Raw genomic sequence first — 19,657 nt, 5'->3', positions numbered from 1 at the left:
TTATTAGTTAGAATCAGCTAATCAGAGGAGGAATAAGAAAATAGGTACTTGACTTAGGTATGGCCAAATTTTAGGAAATCACCTCTCTGCTTTTCTAGTTTAACAGGTTTTCAAAGTTGCTGTATGGTTCTAGAAACTATATTACACTAGTAAGGTTCATTTTGAAGTAAATGTTTTGAATTTTCCCTCATTTAAAACAATCATTTGGTTTGTTTTTAATACTTTTGGTCAGCTCCTACTGCAGCCTTTGAACCTGTTACGTTCAGAACTGAGGCTTGGGTGACAACACAAGGTAATAATACATGTGATCCTCAGTAAGTGCTTTTCCTTCTCATTGTCAATTCTCATTGTCAAACTCATTGCAGCCACATAGTAGCTACAGGTTCTTTTGCTTCATAAGGCTACATCATCACCCTCTGTTGTCGCTCCATTATACTCTTCATCCTGAAAGCATTGAAGACTCTGACTCTTAAAACAAGTTATCCTTGTTTTTAAGAGAGCCATGCCTGAACCGAACTCAGGTCATCTGTTATGCATGCAACCATCTGAAATTTTTTGTCATCTTGTGTGTTTTTTAACCAATGTTTTGTTAAAGCTGGATTTAAAAAGCAATTCTCTTGACCCTGATGACTATTATAATGTCAGGGAGTTTCTTAGTGGATCTAAAGGTCTACTGTTTTTGTTTTTTCTTTAACTCTCTCTGTGATACTTGTTCTTTGACATTTTAGTTAGGTATGTGGTCTTATTTTAGTAAACTGTCAAAGAGTTTGTATCTAGCTATCACCCACCACCATAATATTTTAGCAGTGAGTCTCACCCTTTTTATTCAATAGAAGAGTCCTATGAACAATGCTTCACTTCTTGAATTAATAACTTAATTTTATATATGACTCATTCCCAATGAACTTTCAATTGTAAAAGAGGACTTACTATTATAATAAGAGTGAAAGCTTCAAATTAAAAATTAAAAAGGCACATTGCCTAAAATTTGGGGAAATCTACTAAGTTTTAGGAACTCTAGAGCCATGTCATGCTACCCTCAGCTTCTGAATACCAACTCTGTAGTAACTAAAGATTTTCTTTCTTCAGCTCCTAAAACAACAAAACGGACCCGTCGTCCACGTCCCAAACCTAAAACCAAACCAACTACCGAGGCACCTCAAACCAAACCGGGTAAATGTGGGTTTCTAGTTAAAGGAGTGAGTCTGAGCAGCTCTTGGGAGCCTGGGACTGACGCCAACGGTGGGAGTGTTAGCCCGTGTGAGCAGATGTGTGTGAAGACACAAACTGATCTGCTGCCGCTCCTGCTGTGAAGCTAGCAAAGGAAAACATGGCTGGGGGAGACCTGAGTGGCAGCTGAACTCCTTGTGCTTTCTGCCTAAAGATCTTCTCTTTTAATATGTATTTTATTTTCTTTTTCTTATTTCATTCTATTCTTCTCTTAAGGATAAAATGTCTAAAATAGAACCAAACATTTTTATTTCAAGAAATAAACGCCAAGTGCCTTCCATCTCCCCGCAGCCACATCAGCAGCTGTGAGGACATCACAGAGGCAGGCAGCTTGTCTGTACTCTCAATCTGTAGTATAGTCAAAGTCAAAACCGCCCCAAGATGAAACACGCAAAGACTGAACCAAGGCAGTGTGTCTGTGCAAATCAAGCTCGATTTTTACTGGGGCTATAACCAGCTGTGAGCCTAGAGAGAGAAAAGTATGTGAAGGACAGGAATGAGAAGTTGGAAAGAAGTTGGGTCTTAAAACCATGGAGATGAACAGAAACAGAAAGAAAGGAGGCACAGAGGCCAACCAGAGGGCACAGGCTTCCTGGAACAAGGGAGGTCCTGCTTCTAAGTGGTGATATAGTGCTAGGTTTGGAAGGGTCCCTAGAGTAGTTGAAAGTCCTTGAAAGAATGACTCAGAAGCTGGGATCGGACCCTAGAAGCATCAGTGGTTTCTCCTGCAGTCTCCCTCACCTATATCAGATACCGGATTTTTGTGATCAGAGAGCTGCTCTACTGGGTACCACACACTGAGTGGATATTCATTATCCTGATTGGTTGAGTGCCTTTGCCTCAAATGAGATCTCAACCTGTTTGTAAATATGAGTTCTCAACAAGATGAATATGGTTCACTTTACTTCATTCTTTTCTGTGCCTCCTTTCAAACATAAAAGCTATTTATTGTATCCATGCTTATTTAGACATGTTATTTTCTTAAAGCTGCCACAGAAAAGCCAACAATTGCTAGAACAGTTACATAAGTATATATTTGGTAAAATGTTTAAATAAGTTTCCTAGGGCAGTCTTCTACACTAGTTGAAATTAGGTACTTAGACACCTGGGAGAGTATCGTGTTGATTTTATTGAGATACTTACCAGACTGTGTAGGCTATGACTAACTACCTCATAAAAGAATGGTTAACCTAGCTGTCTGGTGCCCAAATCTTTAAATAATAAGTATTTAATTTCAGAAAAAATTTTAAAATTTCTGTACACCTATTGAAGCAATATTATATTAGTAAGATTTAATTTACTGACTTTTCACAAGTGTTTATTTCATTTCTTTTGATTAGTTCCTACTACAAGTCTTGAACCTGGTACTCTTAGAACTGAAGCTCCAGAAATCATGGGTAATGAGAACGTGTGTTGTTCAAACAGTGCTTTTCCTACATTGTCATTTCACTGTAGCTGCAGGTGCTCCTGCATCTTAAAACCATTTCAACACCCTCTGTTATCATTACATTACAATCTTTATCTTGCAAATTATGCTAAGCTCTATGTAAAGTTATCTGTTGATTTTAAGAGAGCCATGCATAAACTAATTTCAGGGCATCAAACTGCCTTGTGACTGCTCAGCTTTGTGTCATGTGATCGTGTGCATTGGTTTAAATAGCATTGACTATTTTAAGCCTCATTTCAAACATGAATCTCTATCTATTCCTTCTTAACACTGCTTTTCTCTCATCAATTGTGGAAATACCAAGTTTCTTTGCTCACATTACTTTTTATCATATTAGGATCTGTTTGATTACATTGGTGAATCTGTTGTTTCAAGGAATGATCTTTTTAGTTAATTGTCAAAATTTTAAATGTGCCTAAGTCTTGAAGGTTTAGTTGATAGGCTGACATGATAGGGCAGGCTGATTCTCTCTCATTCTCTAAAAGGCGTTCTTAACTTTTATGGAATCAAAGACCGCTTTTAAATTTTGGTGGGCACAGTCCATTCATTATGCATTGATCCTTATGCTTTCAAACATATGAACTCATTATTGTACCCATGATTATTTACATAGTAGACAAAATAGTAGACATTTATATTGACTTGGGCACAAATGCAAGTAGACTGATAAATGCTTTTTCCAGTAGAGTTAGAAAAGTGTATGTTATATAAATGTGTAAAAAGCTTGTCCAGCAAGAGTAGATATTAGCAATAGTCAGATAATCAAATATCTAAGAGAACTTCTTGTTGACCACAGTGATATTTAGCAGAGTGCAATGCTAGGTCAATCTTACGAGATTAATGAGTACTTAGCCATGGTTTGGTCAAACCTACAAAGAACAAGTGTTTTTTTCTCTCAGTTCTAAAGCTTAAAAATTAACTTCTGAAATTAGTCTTCAAGTACATTTTTAAATCTCTTTGGTTTGTTTTATTATTTTTGGCCAGTTCTTCCTACAGTCCTTGAACTCGTCACTCTTAGGACCAAGGCTCCAGAGACAACATTAGGTAATGATATTCTGTGTTCCTCAACAATTTTTCTGCTCCTTGTCAACCCATTCTGTCATCATCATAATCACATTGTCATCAGCTTCATACGACTGTCTTGTCATCCTCTGCTGTCCTTCAACTTTATTTTCCTTCTTCTTAAGAGTATTGAAGACTCTTAAATTACCTGCAGTTTTTAAAAGCTATGCATGGACCTAGGTCAGAATATCTGTCTGCCAAGAATTCTTATTTGAATTTGTGTCGTGTACTTTTGTTTAAACAGAGCTCACGTTTAAAGCTGAGTTTCAAACACTGTCGGTAACGTCTGTATCTTCTCTAGACCAACTAAACCATAACAGTTCATGTGGTACCATGGGTTCTTTGGCATATTTAAATTTCATAGTGTGAACCTAAGACCCACACCTACAGTTTGGCTATAGCTCTTATCTTTTTTTGAAGTTAGAGATCTACAAGACTCTTCACTCCTTGACTTAAGTTTATGTGTGAGTTTTATCTCTCAAGAATCTTCAGTGATAAGAAAATTAACAAAATACGAAATAATATTTGACCTTAAAAAATATATGCCTTAAATTTCAAGAAAATATAACATACTTAGAAAATCTAGAGCCTTATTTCCAAAACCACCTTCACTAGAGTAATCCAAAGTTTCTTCCCTCAGCTCCTAAAACATCACAACGAGCCCGTCGTCCACGTCCCAGACCTAAAACCACATCAAGCCCTGAAGCACCTCAGACCAAACCGGGTAAATGGGTTATTCCATGGTTTGAGGGGTGAGCCCTAGTAGCCTGTCCCAGTGGGGCCGCAAAGCAATGCCTCTCATGGGCAGTAACAGTCTTCATGTTCTCTGAGAGTCTAAGGCATGAGGTATGGTTAGCAGATGCTTCTTGGATGACGTTCTTGGTCTCTCTTTAAAGATGTGTTTATAGCAGGGTTGACATAGTCACTCATGGGGATTTATTGCTATATCTGCATTTAAACATGTGATCTCTTTATTGTAGCCATAAATACATAAACATAGGTATTTTTTCAACTTTTAAGAAATGCAACAAGTTACTTTCATATATATTTTCATATATTGCCTAAACAGATCTTCCAAAGCAAGCTTCCATGTTACTTAGAATCAGAAAATCAAACACCTAGGAAAGCCTCATGTTGACCATGCTAAGACGCATAGCAGAGTTCAGAGGTTGTGACTATCTCCTGCAATGATCTGTTCATAGCTGCAGTATGACCAAATCTCCAAAAAGAGACTGTTTGCTTCCTAACTCAAAAGTTTAAAAAAATTGTTTGTCATTTGAAACCAATATTTTGAAAGAAAAATTACAACATTCTATGTGGGTTTAAACTTTCTCTTGTTCATGTTGTTGCTTTTGGTTAGTTCCTACTACAGGCTTTGCACCTGTTATTCGTAGTTCTGAGGCTCCAGGAACAACAGTAGGTAATGATTTTTGCGACCTCATTAAATGCTTTTTTGCTTCTTAAAACCCACTCCATCACTGTCATGGCCAGAGTTGCTCCCACTCCCTTAGACTGCTGCTGTCGTTCCATCTCATACTTCACCTTATAAGCAGTCAGGATTCTTAATTCAAGTGTTACCTGTTGTTTTTAACAAATGTCCCTGGATCCAGTTGAAATGGATCCAGTTGATCTATCTGGCATGAAACTCCCTTTAAAATTTCATTATAGATTCAGTGAGGAGTCTGAAGTCCAAATTGCTCCCCTTCTATTTGGTAGTTAGATCTAGAAAACAATGACAATTAGGTACCATAAACTTTCTCTGAGCAATTTACTTTCTATAAGATCGGTGTGATATTCTCATTATTCTCTTCTTATTTTGAGGAATGAGGATTCCCTGTTACATTAAATTATCAAAAAAAAAGTATCTCCCTGGAAGTGCCAATCCTAGTAAATATAAGTTACAGGCTCCCCATCATCAATGAACTTGACTATTCCTTATTCTCCACCACAGTTTAGCAATGGTTCTTAATCTTTACTAAGTAGGAATCTCTCTGAGTATCTAATTATGCATGTTAATACTTGTTTCTTTAATTAACAAATAAATGTTGTATATTATTTTGGTCTCTAAAGGACCCTCAGTGATGATAAGGAACAAATTAGATTAGTATAGTAAAACTTTTCAAACTTAGGAAAGAAACTCAAGAAAAATTTACTGTGTTAGAAAACCTGGGTCCACATACAATGCTGTGGATGGTTTCTAGACCTACAAATGCTATAGCAACCCAAGATTTTCTTTCTTTAGTTTCAAAAACATGGGAAAAAAAAAAATAACCCATCCACCTCCCAAACTAGACTTCCTGAAGCTTCTCAGATGAAACCAAGAAAATCCATGGTTCCTGGTTTAAGGGATTCTTCCAGCCCCTTGCAATTGGGTCCCAGGAGTGACAATGACGTGGCTTGCTAACTTGCACTTCTCACCTCTGTGCCCTCTAAGAGAGAAGGCACAAATAGTGGTTAGCATCACTGCAATTGCAGGATTGACCAGAAGGCTCATGATTGGGGGAGATGGATATAGTAGCCAAATTCATCATGTGTCCTTCATAAGGATTGTCTCTGACAAAAGATGCATCTTATTCACTTCTCTTACCATTCCATTCTACTCATCTCTTTTAAAATAGCGCTGCTGTTTTGGCTTATGTGAACAAATGTTTCCTTGCCCACTGTGTTCCCAGCACCACATGAGCAGTTAAGTGGGGTGGGGTGAGGAACAGCAGTGGAGATGGAAAGTAAGGGCATGTTTGACCTTTTGAACAGAGTACAATGTAATTGTGAAAAAGACCTGTTCTTGAGTTTTGCTTAGGTATAAGACAATTTGTTTATACAAAAGCAGTTTGTTTAGTTGAGTGGTGAAAATATAGAGAAAATGTTTAAAGGAGTCAAGGATCTATGTAGGCTGATAGAGACTAGTTGGGCTTTGAAATAACTTTAGGGTTTGAATTCGTGGATGGAATGGTGGGAACAGCAAAAATAAAAGGTCTTGACACCTATTGAAGATACCCAAGAGGATGGTCAAACTGGCACATAGAGGGGCCAGCCCTGTGGCCTAGCTGTTAAGTTCAGTGCACTCTGCTTTGGCGGCCTGGGTTCAGTTCCTGAGCGTGGACCTACATCGCTCATTGGCAGCCTTGCTGGGGCAGTGACCCACATACAAAATAGAGGAAGATTGGCACAGAAGTTAGCTCAGGGTGAATCTTACTCAAACAAAAAGAGGAAGATTGACAACAGATGTTAGCTGATGGCAAATCTTCCTCAAACAGAAAGAGGAAGATTGGCAACAGATGTTAGCTCAGGGTGAATCTTCCTCAGCAAAGAAAAAAAAAACTGGAACATAGAACAAAACACTGCTAGATGATACTGAACGTTTTATTAACAATACTATCATGAAATCAGCTGTAGAGAGCTCTTAGAAAAGCCCTCATGGGAATTCAGATTCAGATACAGCAGCCAATGAGAACCTAGTTTTTTCAAATAGGCTCTTGCTTTTTCTAGAAAGATGTTTAAAATCAGGGGTCAGCAAATTTTTTTATGTGAAGAGTTAGATAGTAAATATTTTAGAGTTTGCAGGCCATTTAGTCTCTGTCATAACAACTCAGGGATGCAGTTGTAGCTTGAAGGCAACCAAAGCCAATATGTAAATGATATGTAAATATGCCTTGAATCACCTTAGTTTGCACGTATGGTTGTATTCCAATAAAACTTTATTTGAATTTCATACCGTTTTCACATGTCATGAAGCATTTCTCTTCTTATAATTTTTTCCCATCATTTAAAAATGTAAAAACCATCCTTACCTCACAGGCCAGGCAGAAGGCTGGCCTGGGAGGGCCATAGTTTGCCAATTTCCGCTTTAAATGATGCATACTCTGCATGGCTCTCCACAACCCTGCGATTTTGAGGGTCTATGTATTTCAATTCATTGCTACCTTGTCTAAAACTTATGAAATAAGTTAGACATAATTGACGACTTAGACCCTCTTCTTCCAGCTCCCGCTGAACTGCAGACTCTTATTTTGAAACCAGTGACATCACCAAGCCTAGAAATGACACAAAGTCAGCCTGGTAAATAGATTGTTTTATCTGTCTGGGTACACTTCGAGCTTCAGGGGACACACTCCAAGTGTTGTATTTCCAAATATAAAAAATGCAAAAGAATACACATTTAATAACTTGCTCTGCATATTGAACAATGCTCTTTCCATGACTGCATATCGGTCTTAAATTAGTAATACTAATTTATGTTATGTTCATATTAACTGTGTCACTCAGCAGTATGGAAATACTTATTTTCATTTCTTTGTGTTTGTTCTGTGTCTTTTTAGAGAATAATCACGTACCTGATTAAGTAGTCCACAAAACAACTCAGAACTGATTTTATTCTTTATCCTTATTTTTCACTAACAGTTACAAATTTGTGGTACTCTTTAGTAGTAAGCTAAATTTGTGCTCTGCCATGTGAAAAGAATGCTAGTTCAATTGTGACCATCAAGGAAAGAAAGTTCTCACTTCAGTAAAGATAAAAAAACTTCCTTACACAATGTGATCCTGAACACATTACCTTTCAAAACTGAAAACTAATCTTTAAAATCATTCTTAGCATGCTATCGCTACTCTCTGACATTTATTTTGAAGCATTGGATATCATTATTTTCCTAGCATAAAATCGTAATTTCTTTTCATCTCCTTTGTGCATCTTTCAATTAGCTAAATGGCATTTTGGTTCTCATGTGGATGGTACAAGGTATAGTTGTCAACCTACAACACTTAGAAAATTGTGAATTCAGTTCGGTTATTAGAGCTTCCCTTAGTGTTAATAATATTGTTATTATCATAGCAGCTAACATTGAGCACTTATAGGTACAAGGCACTGTTCTTAATACTGAGTTTGTACTCATTCCTTCAATGCTCACAACAACCCATCCTTGATCGATTGTATCATTTCGTGTTTTTTGCTAGTTTCGGAAGTCCTGGAATCGGTTACGTTTAGTCAGTCTTCGGTTACTGAGTCATCAATGGAAGCTATAGGTAAAACTGTTCCCCATGGGAGGTCAGGTACATGTGCCTGTCCATCGCGTGGCAGAAGTCCTCGTCAGACGTCCTCCTGCTTCGTGACATTTCGTAGCTCCTCACATCTTGTCTGTGCTCATCCAGTGGATCTTGAGAGGCAGATATCACATACAGCGCACTGTGCTAGTGTCTGCCATTTTGCTACACAAGTTGCACAATTTCCTTCGTTTCCTCTCCCTCTGAATGCAAAATTTAATTTTTTAATGTTATGACCACTCTTTGCATACGAATATGCACATCCTATCTTTTATTTCCATGTTGTTTTTAGTATTCAGCTCCATGCTTTCCAAGGACTCACTCTATGCCTTGTTCTCACTAGAATCCTTAAAAATACATAAGGAAGTGAAATGATCTGCTTTCCTCCAGGTAGAAATTGCTGTAGACTCTGCCAGTTATTGTGTGTGTGTGTGTGTGTGTGTGTGTGTGTGTGTGTGTGTGTTTTTCCTGCACAGCACACTGCCTTCATTTCTGCCATCTTAAATTGTAGTCATCTTCATAATTTGCCTAAATGTTATTCTCATGAATGTGTCTACTTAAGGTAACTAACCTCTTTTTTCAAATTAAGCACAGTGTTCATTGCAGTGTGCTGCGGGCTGCCCACCACTAACCAGACATCCCCGCTTCCTCCCTAGCACCAGCCAAAACAGATTATGTGTATCCCCCTGCCAAAGCCCCGCTCAGGCCAGAGGAGCCAAAGACTGAAGGTGGTAAAAGTTTTCATGCTTGATTCATTTATTCAACAAATTTTTAATTAGCATCTATTATGTCCATGGAACAGGAAACTTCAAGCTGTGGTGTTTATTCTACAACTGAATAGATTTGAAGAGCTATAGTTTCCAAAATTCTTGGATTCTTAAAATTAAAATGATAACTGACTCTGAATACAGAGATAAATTTCAGTTTCTCTATAGGATCTAAATATTGAGGCATAATAATATTTGACAGCCAGTTAAAACATGAATATTAGTTAGAGGATTTGTATTATAGAATAGAATTTCCCTCTTGGTTCTCTCTTTTTTCTTGTCTAAATCCATTGTCCTATCTGTAAAAATATGATGCAAATTCTTAAGAGCATGAGATGTGTTGATCTTCAAGAAAGAAATACTTGTCTGTGGCTTAACCTCTTACCATTTTTTAAATTGTTCTCCTTTGTTTTGATACAGTTGTGGAGTCTGTTACAAATGTGTCTGAACCACCCGAGACCACGCTAGGTAATGACACACCTCAGCAGCCTTGGCCTCATTGCCGCCACCATCTGAGAACCTCAGGTTCTCGCTCACTATGAATTCATGTCCCAACATCATTCTTTGTCACAGCAGCTAATTTTCTTTCTAGGTGCTTCTATTCATAACCATTGTCCAAAAAGTCTCTCCTCCCATTCAGTTTCGTATCTAGACCTTGGTCTCTCTCTCTACTTAAGTCAGCGAAACTTTCGAATCTGAAGCATCTTTTTCCTAACATTGAATATTCTGCCACCTTGATATTGTGTGGAATATTTCAGATAATATTTTTTTGTATAATGATCCATTCATACTTTCTGCCCTAGCAACATACTTTCCATTAACATTCATTCCATCACATTCATTGAATGTTTGGTTTTTTTCCCCTCCATTATTTAAGTGAAATTCAATCCTTGAATGACTTATGCTTTAACATTTTTTTATTACTTTGTTTTTCTCTTTATGCTTACCACTGAATATATCTTTCTAGCATTGTTGAGGAGGTACTAGTGTGGAGTGAGGATTTAAAAAATAAGGATATTTCTTATTTTGAAAGTATTTTGTAACTTGGCATCTCTAAGCATTTTTTAAATTAAATGCATTATGAAGAAATAGGAATGCTATTTTGCTACAGACTTACAATTTTCTTTATTTTTTTAAAATCTACTTGTTTCCATCATTTCTGTCATCTGTACTCAAGGTGTGTGAAGCACTCTAGTAACCTCGGGTACTTTCCTTCAATTACCTTAGATACATCACCTCTGCCTTCCCAAACTATAATCCTACCCAGCCCAGATGAGCCTCAGACCGAACCGGGTAAATACGTTATTTTGTATTTCATGTAGAAGGTGAGTGTTTGCAGAATTTATAAGAATGGAAAGATAATATGGGCACTACTAGACACTAGAAACCTTAGCCTAATCACTACGCTCAGTCTTTGATGGGAGTGCTACCTTCCTGGTGCCCCACTTCTCCTTCTGTCCGTAATCTGTGGCTGGCCCTGTGGCAGTGTTGTAAATATTCTTTAGGAGATGGCTGAAAAACACCTCTCAGCTACTGTGCAAGTGTTGAATACAGGCCATAGTAATGATTCCGGGGAAGAACATTTATATTCCATTTTATCATCTTGACTAGTTTTACAAGTTCTATGGTCACATAAAGAGTATTCTAAGATATCTAATTTGCGTTTGGCATTGACGGAGACCTCCAGAACCAGGCTTCACTGTGTAACCCGCATGGAGAGGTATAACTGGCCAGTCACCTTGTTATTATTCCGGTCTTGTACTTCTTTCCACTCCTTCCTGTGGTGGTCTGACCACTTCACTGCGTACAGTTCAGAGAAACTGAAATCGAACCAGTTACTTTAGCGAGTCCTAAAGGTTCATTTGACGGTGGAGTTTGAAATGAAGGAAAACAAATCATCAACACAGATAACTAAATGTGCTGCTTCTTACAAGGAAAAATTCTCTTGATATCCGTAGGCTCATTTGGAATAGCAGTTTATCATAAATAAGCCCAAACTCCTGTTTCAGTTGCCACTGAATTCTTTTATGTGGCTCTACTCCCAAAGGGCCAGCCCTGGGGGTCTAGTGGTGAAGATCCAGCACTCTCACCACCGTGGCCCGGGTTTGTGTCCTGGTCAGGGAACCACACCCCTCTTGTTTTGGTTGTCATACTGTGGCAGCTGCGTGTTGCTGTGATGCTGAAAGCTATGCCACTGGGATTTCAAATACCAACAGGGTCACCCATGGTGGACAGGTTTCCGCAGAGCTTCCAGATTCAGACAGACTAGGAAGAAGGACTGGCCACCTACTTCTGAAACAACTGGCCAGGAAAACCCTATGTTAGCAATGGAGCCTTGTCTGAGAGAGCGCCAGAAGGGGAGAGAATGATGCAAAAAGACCGGTCAGCGGTCAGCTCTGCTGTACACTGGGCGGCTAGGACAGCACTAACAACAAATTTCCAAAGGAGATATGGATATTAATTTTACTCATCATCCTCTGAAATATCCTATTAAACGTTGCCTATTAAATTCTATAGTTTAATTTTTACAAAAATTACACATTGACTGTATTAACTGAATCTGCGTCAGTTATCGCCACCTTTTCCAAAGTTTGTTTTTAATAGCTGTAATAATATTGTTAAAATGTTTAACTGTGAATGTTAGTGATTTTTATCTCTTTCTGAAACATTTTTCATGGACTTTTTCATAACACGCCTTTACCCTCAGGCATCTTTCTTAGACCCTGGACGAAGCAAAGAGCCTATCAGTAGCGTCCTCAGCAAGCAAGGAAGTTGAGAGTCAGAAATCATAAAACTGAAAGAAACTGTAGAATCATAGAATTTTAGGATAGGAAGGGCTCATAAAAATCTTAACTTTTGATGGAGAACCTGAGGCTATATCACCAGTGATGAGCAAAGGGAGCTCTAAATGTCCAGGCTCCGGGCTACCCAACCAGTGTAATCTCCAGCATACCTCGGTGTTCCATCTCTCTACAGGCAAGAAGATCCCATTGAAACCATTGCATGCCTTGTGTATTTTGTTTTAGTGTCAGGAAGAAGTCTCTGCAGACTCTTTAGAAACTTCTTCTAGTATCCAGTGACTCTTATTTTCAGCAATCTTTTCTTAAGGTGCCTGAAACTCCATGAACTTGAAAATCGTTTTTTTTTTCCTTATCTCTCTTTATCCCAAACACACTTTAGTCCAACCAAATGAAGTATCTCCACAATCTGCAAACTTGCATTGGATAATTTCTTTCCTGCAGCAGGATATACTTTTAATTTTCTTGGTGAAGAAACCATTGGTTTTTAGAACTTCTTTGCCTAGAACTTCTTTGGGAATTGCCCAGCAAAGAAATCACTTTCTTCAGTAATGTATCCTTTCAATTTCTGTTCATTTTCTCTTCCCCAATATAACCAATAAAAAATGTGTTTTGTTTAATAAGATTTTTTTCCACTAGCATTTGCTGCTAAAATAGGCATATTTGGAATGTAACATGCTAACTTTTTTAGACGAAATTGTATCTATGTGCACTTAAAGATATTATAATGAGATAATCTGATAAAATAATGTGAATTCTTATTCTTATTCTTATGAAATTTATTTTTACCCTGTTTAAAAGGTATTTGAAGCAGATATTTCTGGAATTCCAACAGTTTCATTTGCCAGCTGAATATATCATTTAATGTGCCTTCTTGTTTTGTTTTGTTTTCCGTTATAAGAGGATAAGAAAATTATCTTTCTATACTTTGTGGCTCTTTTGGAGCTGTAATTGCATTAATTGCTGTGTATTTAGGTCTTCAGTCACTCAACAAACATCTTTGAGACCCTGGAGGCTTAGGTACTGGGATTCTTGAAGAGCTCAAGAGCTCCGAACCTGTATCTTTTCTTTTAGCTCCCAAGCAGACACCGCATGCTCCTCCCAAACCAGAAACGTCTCCACGTCCACGAGTCCCACAAACACAGCCAGGTAAATACGTATTTTATATTCTGGCCCGAAAAGTTTGATGTTAGTGGAATTATTCTGTTGAATTATAGCCAGTTGGGTTTTTAGCCCTTGTAAAACAAGCTTCCTTTGAAACCTAATAAATACTTAGATTTATTTTTAGACTTTATCAAAAAGTATATTATTGGAGTACCTTATTCCAGAAAGCTTCGCTATTGTTATATTATTTGAGAGGGGGATGGAGAAGAATGGAATTTCTTAAAAGAGTAGGCTGTCTACCCCCTTTTCCTCCCCCGGCTTGAGAATCCCTATCCCTTCCACAGTCCTTGATTGTGCCTTCCCCTGCCAGTCACCTAATTTTTTTTCTTTGACCTTTCAGTAGATTTTATTTAACATTATGTCATGAAGATTTATATATATATATGTATCCTCTCCTATAACATAATGATTACATAATATAGTTTTGGTTGTTTTGCTGTAAAATTTTGATAAAGACTCAAACAAGAGTCATTATAAATTATTTTTCATTCTGTTCAAGAAGCTCTTATTTGAATGACTAACTCTAACCCTAACTTCTCACCCAAGATCTTGTCCAATTTCTCCAACTGCCTCGGTGGGTCCCCACTTTGGGCTACCATAAACTTGACATGTCTCAAAGAAAGCTCTTCATTTTTTCTTCCTTTCAATTTCTCATTTACATCCATGGCAGGTCCTCAGCATTTTACATCTGATTTTTATTTCTCTTCCTCATTCAGCCTCTGCAGTCCATCTGTTACTAAGTATGGTACATTCGGTTCTTCCAAACTTCTCTAGTTTTGGTGCCTATTCCAAGCGTCTACCCAGCCACGCCTAGTCAATTGTCATTAACCAGCTGATCTCCTGCCCCTCTTCTCTCCTAATTTCAAATTATAGCTCCCCTTGATGCTTAAGTGATTGATTAACTAATTCATCTCATCAGTTAGTCACTCGACTAATATTTATCGCATGCAGACTATGTGCCAGGCAATGTGCTAGACACTGGGAGTGTGAAACAAAATCGCATCCTTCCATAGTCAAGGAAGTTACAGTCTAGGCCAAATTTGTCATTTATATACGGCTACTTCCAAAAAGTATATGAGGTGCACCTACCCAATTTACGAGGAAAGGAACTTGCACTACCGCTAATCGTCTGGGGGAGGAAAATGTCAGCAGCATCAAAATTATGCTTGATCCAAGTAGTAGTTCTGAATTCCCACCACAAATCCCTTCATCAAATCTCAGTATTGCTACTGAAAGAAAAAAACTGTAGATTTGGGCATGGTCTTTAATATCTGACTCTGAGAGGAATTTTGCCTATTATTTTTTGCTTAGTAGGAAAATTCCTTAAGAGACAGTTCTGTGTTCCACAACTAGCTAATGATTTTAAATCTGCTTTAACAGATTTGAAAATGAGTTTTATTTAATTACTAAAACTTTGCTATGAAAATAATATGGGTGTGATACATAAGTATATGAAAGTACCAAGGCAACTTGCAGTCCCCTGAAAGAATAAGAAATTAAAATAATAACAATAAGTACATTTGAAACGTTAATCCATAAGAAATACTGGGGAAAATAATTAATGATTAGTGAATAAGTAATGACTAATTAATAGAATAGGAATAAAAAACAAAGCAAGTATACTAAATTTGTGGATAGGAAACTAAAATCTAACTTTAAATAATCAACAGATAAAATCACATGAGAAGAAGCTCTTAACTTTTTATTTAAATATAAAGCGTAGAACAGAAGTAGCAGAGAAAGGAGAAATGGAACGAAATAAGAAAGCATGAAAATTTATTGAATGTTGGAAAATAAGAGAAAAGATGAAAAATAAGTAACGCTGGGAGTTAAGACCTTGGGGATGTAAATTCCTGGTTAGTAAAATGCTAAAAAGTGAAGGAGATATGAAGTAGCAAGGAAGACATTCATCATTTTATCTTTTTGAGCTGTACTCTGTACTTAGAAAAATGCAGTTTAGTAAATCAGGAGCTTAGTCTAATTTCCCATTATTATACTATATTCCAAGTTTCAAATTTCTTTAATTTTGACTTAGAACTTCAGCCAACCTTCCTCGACAAGATGTGCAACTTCAGAATGGAGGGATTCCTATGCTCAGTGTGTTCCACTCTAACTCTGAGCCCCTGGTGTGGCTGCCAGACTGTAACAGGAGAGCCTCCTGATTCTGTCCCACCGAGGCAACTCCCAGCCCATCAGCATCTCCTGTGGAAAGTAGCTGCAACCCAAATTTTTCTGGCTTTGTCAGTGCTACTTAATGCAAGGAGATGACTTGGAAAATTGATTGTGATAAACGAAATGCATTCTAATCACTCTTCTTAAAAGTGGGTGAAATTAGGATCTCTCTTACCCAAGAGAGTGTGATCTTACTTAATAGATCCCAGCAATACCTTAGGTTGATACAGTCGTTCAAGGATGTTGTGTATGTATGTATGTGTATCACTAAATATTTCAAAGACAAATATTCAAGTCCTAGTACTTCCTCCCTTACCCTCGGCTAGCTCTTGTAAATTTCAGAAAGCTAGTTGGATGGGAGAAGGTTCAGTTCATATGTACAACACCAAATGCAAATTATTGTTGTTGGGCGACGAGGGTGTCATGGGACAACGGTGTACACAACTGAACCTGGAGCCAATGGGGTCACCCCCACCACCACCACCGCTTTCCTCAGAATGGATTCTGTGATTGGGCATGCCACTTCTCTTCTTGTTTGTACTTAAACTATGTTTATAAATTAGACAGCAAAATTTAAATCTATATTCAGCTTTTGAGGGCAAAGTGGGGTCAAAAACTTGGAACAAATCATCAAGAATATTTTGTCATTGAATAAAGGTTTGACTTTTAGATTCCTCTGTTCATAGGTAACGGTCAACAATCCCATCATTAATTTTATACCTAGAAATCTTATAACCATCGAAAATCTGGCTGCTCCTAGTTTTTGTTGGGACAAACAAGGTGAAAATCAGAATATACTCAGATCTTTCAATGTCACATTTGTGAGGATCCTCTAGAAGTAGAAAAAAGTTTTATAGGAGTATAGTTTTCATATGCTTTTGACATTTCACATTTAATTCTCACAGGCACACTCTGAGTTAGGACAGGTTTATTATTTCCACCTAAAAACTGAGAAACAAGTTGAAATGTGACCTGGAGAGCTGGGATATACAGAGCCCAAGTGTTTGGACCTAGTGCTAAGGTCTGGAGCTCAGCATTCAATTCACGCCTTGTCTCCAGTGCTTAATAACTGTGTAACCTCAGGCAGGTAACGGCACCAACCCAAGCCTTTCAAGGGAAGCTGACGATTCCTTCCTCCCAGGGTTACGGTGAGAATCAAAGGGCATAATCCTTATGAAAGCATTTTTGAAATTCTAAAATGAGCTATAAATACGTTAGAACTTTTTTTTCTGGTATCTGTTACATTAGCACCTTGATACTCCAAAGAAACAGTTGTGGAAAGACAATTTTAGTTTGTGAACATGTTTGTTTAAAGGTTATTTGGGGCCTAAGAATTGCAGAGAAAGTAGGGTGCAAGCCCACCCATTGCATTCCATGGCCCCGTTCCCTTTCTGCTGTTGCCTGAGCTCACTTAAGGCTTCTCTTCTGCACGCTGCACAGGCTTCTACTCTGACTCCACTGAGTTCACTCTCAAAGAAAGACATGGGCAGGGGGGGGATCGGGGGGGAGGTCAGGGGGCCCTTTAAGAGGGCAAGCAAACATCCAGAAAAGAAGAGCACTTTTGCGTTTGTTTAATTGCTGTCTCTTCTGAAACAAAGATTTCGAAAAATTCTCCATCCTATTCTTATGCTTAGTCAAATTTTGCGGTTTCTCAGATTTCATTTTTCTAAAAGTATCAAGAATTCTGACTGATCTATTGTTAGAGATTAAAGTTTACTTTTCCATCTAACTACTATTCAATACTTGGTTTCGTCAGTGGTCGGACTTAACACTTTGTCGTAAGCTATGTGCGTGACTGGGAGATGCTGCAACCAAATGACTCCTGATCTGGGTTCTCTCTTTCAGCTCCAAAGATGTCCCAGCCTGTTACTTCAAAGCCAAAAACGTCACCAAGTCCAGAAGGGTCATACACTCCACCTGGTAAATGCTTTATTTCCTGTTTAAGCCAAATGCATTCTGTGTCCCACTCTGCTGCAGTGAAACTTCTGATGCATGTGAGGCCAACATTTCACTTAGGTTCAGATACCTTGTTGTGTATCGTGCATGGTATGGTCGTTGCATAGGTTTCCTAGGAGTTACCCAAGTGCTCGCGTAGTAAGCTAATGATACAGTCAAAAGGCAGAGAGTTATGCCAAGGGTAGAATGTTTCTTTTAGAACTAAAGTTTTTATTTTCTGACATAAAAAATAACCTACCAAAGCTAACTATGCTATGTTCAAATGTTTCACCAAAATAAGATAAAGAATTCTGGATTTTTCCACAAAAATGATAAAATAATGTTTTACAAACAGAGGAAATGATGTGTAACCATTTTCTTAGGTTCAGAAATTTTACATTATCAGCATTGAGGTTTTAGGGGTTTTTTTCTGTCACATTCTATTTTACCAGTGCATGGAGCGATAGCTTGGATTAAGAGACAAGAAATTTGTTTAAAAAAAAAATGATTTTTTTAGCTACAAATCTATTTCTTGCCTATCATCTGAGAAGGCCTTTTGTCCATTTATGGGGAACTAATCTCATTTTTGTGGGAGTAGTCAGGGAGGGGACTGCAAGGACCCAGCCATTCCTGGTCTGGCCACCAATGCTCTGGGTCCTCAAGTGACCGCAGAAAGCGACTATTAGCTCAACAGTTCTCCAATAAGCCAAACCAAGCTCACTTTTAACTTGCGTATCTGGGAAATACTATAAGTTTTCTCTCCTTCTTTTTAAAAGTACAATTATTATAAATTTCTAGCTGCTCCTAAAAGCATATAGAACATTCCCAGAACCAAAGGATTTCTGAGCAGTAGTTTGAAATGGTGATATTTTGGAAGGATGCCCAAATTCACTTGCTATAATGCTTTCCAGATTGTGTAAGTGGAGGGCGTTATTGTTGCCGTGGCAGTGGTGGTGGGCTAGAGAGAGGCTCCTTTGCCTTGAAGTCTAGAATTTAAATTTGTACCATTCAATGCAACAGCCAATACTATAAACACCAATTTAAAAAAAGCTGATCTTCCCACTTGCAAAAAGGCCAACTTGTCTTCAGTCACAGAAAAGAAATGTAACAGAAATTAAGTCATTACAGATCACAACAGTAGATTTGAGTGATTTTATTCACTTTTCCTTTTCATTAAAGAAAGTAACACTGTTGGCTCTGATGTGATTTAATGTTATTAAACCAATGTATCTAATAGTTAAACTTTTTTCTTCTTTTTTAATGTCTAATATTTGCCTTAATTCCACCAACACCTTATTTTTCACGGAAACTCGAAGCCGTAAGCTCGAGCACTGGAAGACCACACACAGTCCCCCTGGGGCCTCTGTGGACTTGTTCTCTTGACTCTCCAGTTCCACAAGTTCAGTCAGAATTCTGTCTCTAACCCTGGTGTTGGTCCCACCATCATGAACATCAGAGTTCCCCTCTTGCCCCAGGGGTGTGGTACCAACAGGAATAATCATAAGACAACTGTTACTACATTTCAATTTTCTCACAAGAGTTCAAACAGTAGATTGTGTTGTGTTCAGTTTCTGGGTTGCATCTAAGTTCAGGTTTGCATCCTCATGCACCCAAGACCTTGTTTATTGGCTCCGGCAGGCTATACCTCCAAAAGCAGGGTAAATTGCATGTATATTTAATATGCACTGGTATCCTAGAGAAATAGGTGCTCTGTAAAGTCTAAAAGTGTAAAATGTAGTGCTGAAGTCAGCACAGAGTTATGTTTTATTGCGATGTTTGTCTCAAAACTTATTCTGAGAGGCCAGCCTGGTGGCGTAGTGGTTATGTTCGCACACTCTGCTTTGGCGGCCCGGGGTTTCTGGGTTCAGATCCTGGGTGTGGACCTACACAACGCTCATCAAGCCATGCTGTGGTGGCATCCCACATGTAAAATGAAGGCAGATTGGCAAAGATGTTAGCTCAGGGCCAATCTTCCTCACACAAAAAAATAAATAAATAAAAAACTTATTCTCAGAGATATCAGAAGTAATAAACTTGAATTT

At 38.0% G+C, this 19,657-nt stretch overlaps 1 protein-coding gene across 11 annotated transcripts in view; it reads left to right on the top strand.

Annotated features, from left to right (window-relative positions):
• Positions 1-19,657, top strand: part of ABI3BP (ABI family member 3 binding protein) — a 242,401-nt gene that overhangs the window by 159,720 nt on the left and 63,024 nt on the right. For 6 of the 11 annotated variants that reach the window (XM_087439510.1, XM_087439507.1, XM_087439509.1 and 3 more), the window contains 13 exons: positions 233-292; positions 1,090-1,173; positions 2,571-2,627; positions 3,662-3,721; positions 4,380-4,463; positions 5,100-5,159; positions 7,724-7,798; positions 8,693-8,761; positions 9,436-9,507; positions 9,967-10,014; positions 10,774-10,839; positions 13,419-13,493; positions 17,526-17,600. In XM_087439510.1, the coding sequence (XP_087295636.1) occupies positions 233-292; positions 1,090-1,173; positions 2,571-2,627; positions 3,662-3,721; positions 4,380-4,463; positions 5,100-5,159; positions 7,724-7,798; positions 8,693-8,761; positions 9,436-9,507; positions 9,967-10,014; positions 10,774-10,839; positions 13,419-13,493; positions 17,526-17,600 (885 nt within the window). Of the gene's footprint in view, positions 1-232; positions 293-1,089; positions 1,174-2,570; positions 2,628-3,661; positions 3,722-4,379; positions 4,464-5,099; positions 5,160-7,723; positions 7,799-8,692; positions 8,762-9,435; positions 9,517-9,966; positions 10,015-10,773; positions 10,840-13,418; positions 13,494-17,525; positions 17,601-19,657 lie in introns of all 11 variants that reach the window. The other 5 variants (XM_004439976.3, XM_087439513.1, XM_087439512.1 and 2 more) reach the window with 2 other exon arrangements.

This window comes from Ceratotherium simum, chromosome 15 (assembly GCF_057802395.1).
Source record: "Ceratotherium simum simum isolate JZ-2026a chromosome 15, ASM5780239v1, whole genome shotgun sequence".
Lineage (NCBI taxonomy): Eukaryota > Metazoa > Chordata > Mammalia > Perissodactyla > Rhinocerotidae > Ceratotherium > Ceratotherium simum.
The sequence above is the reverse complement of the archived record's forward strand: the minus strand, read 5'-3'. Positions and strand labels throughout refer to the sequence as shown.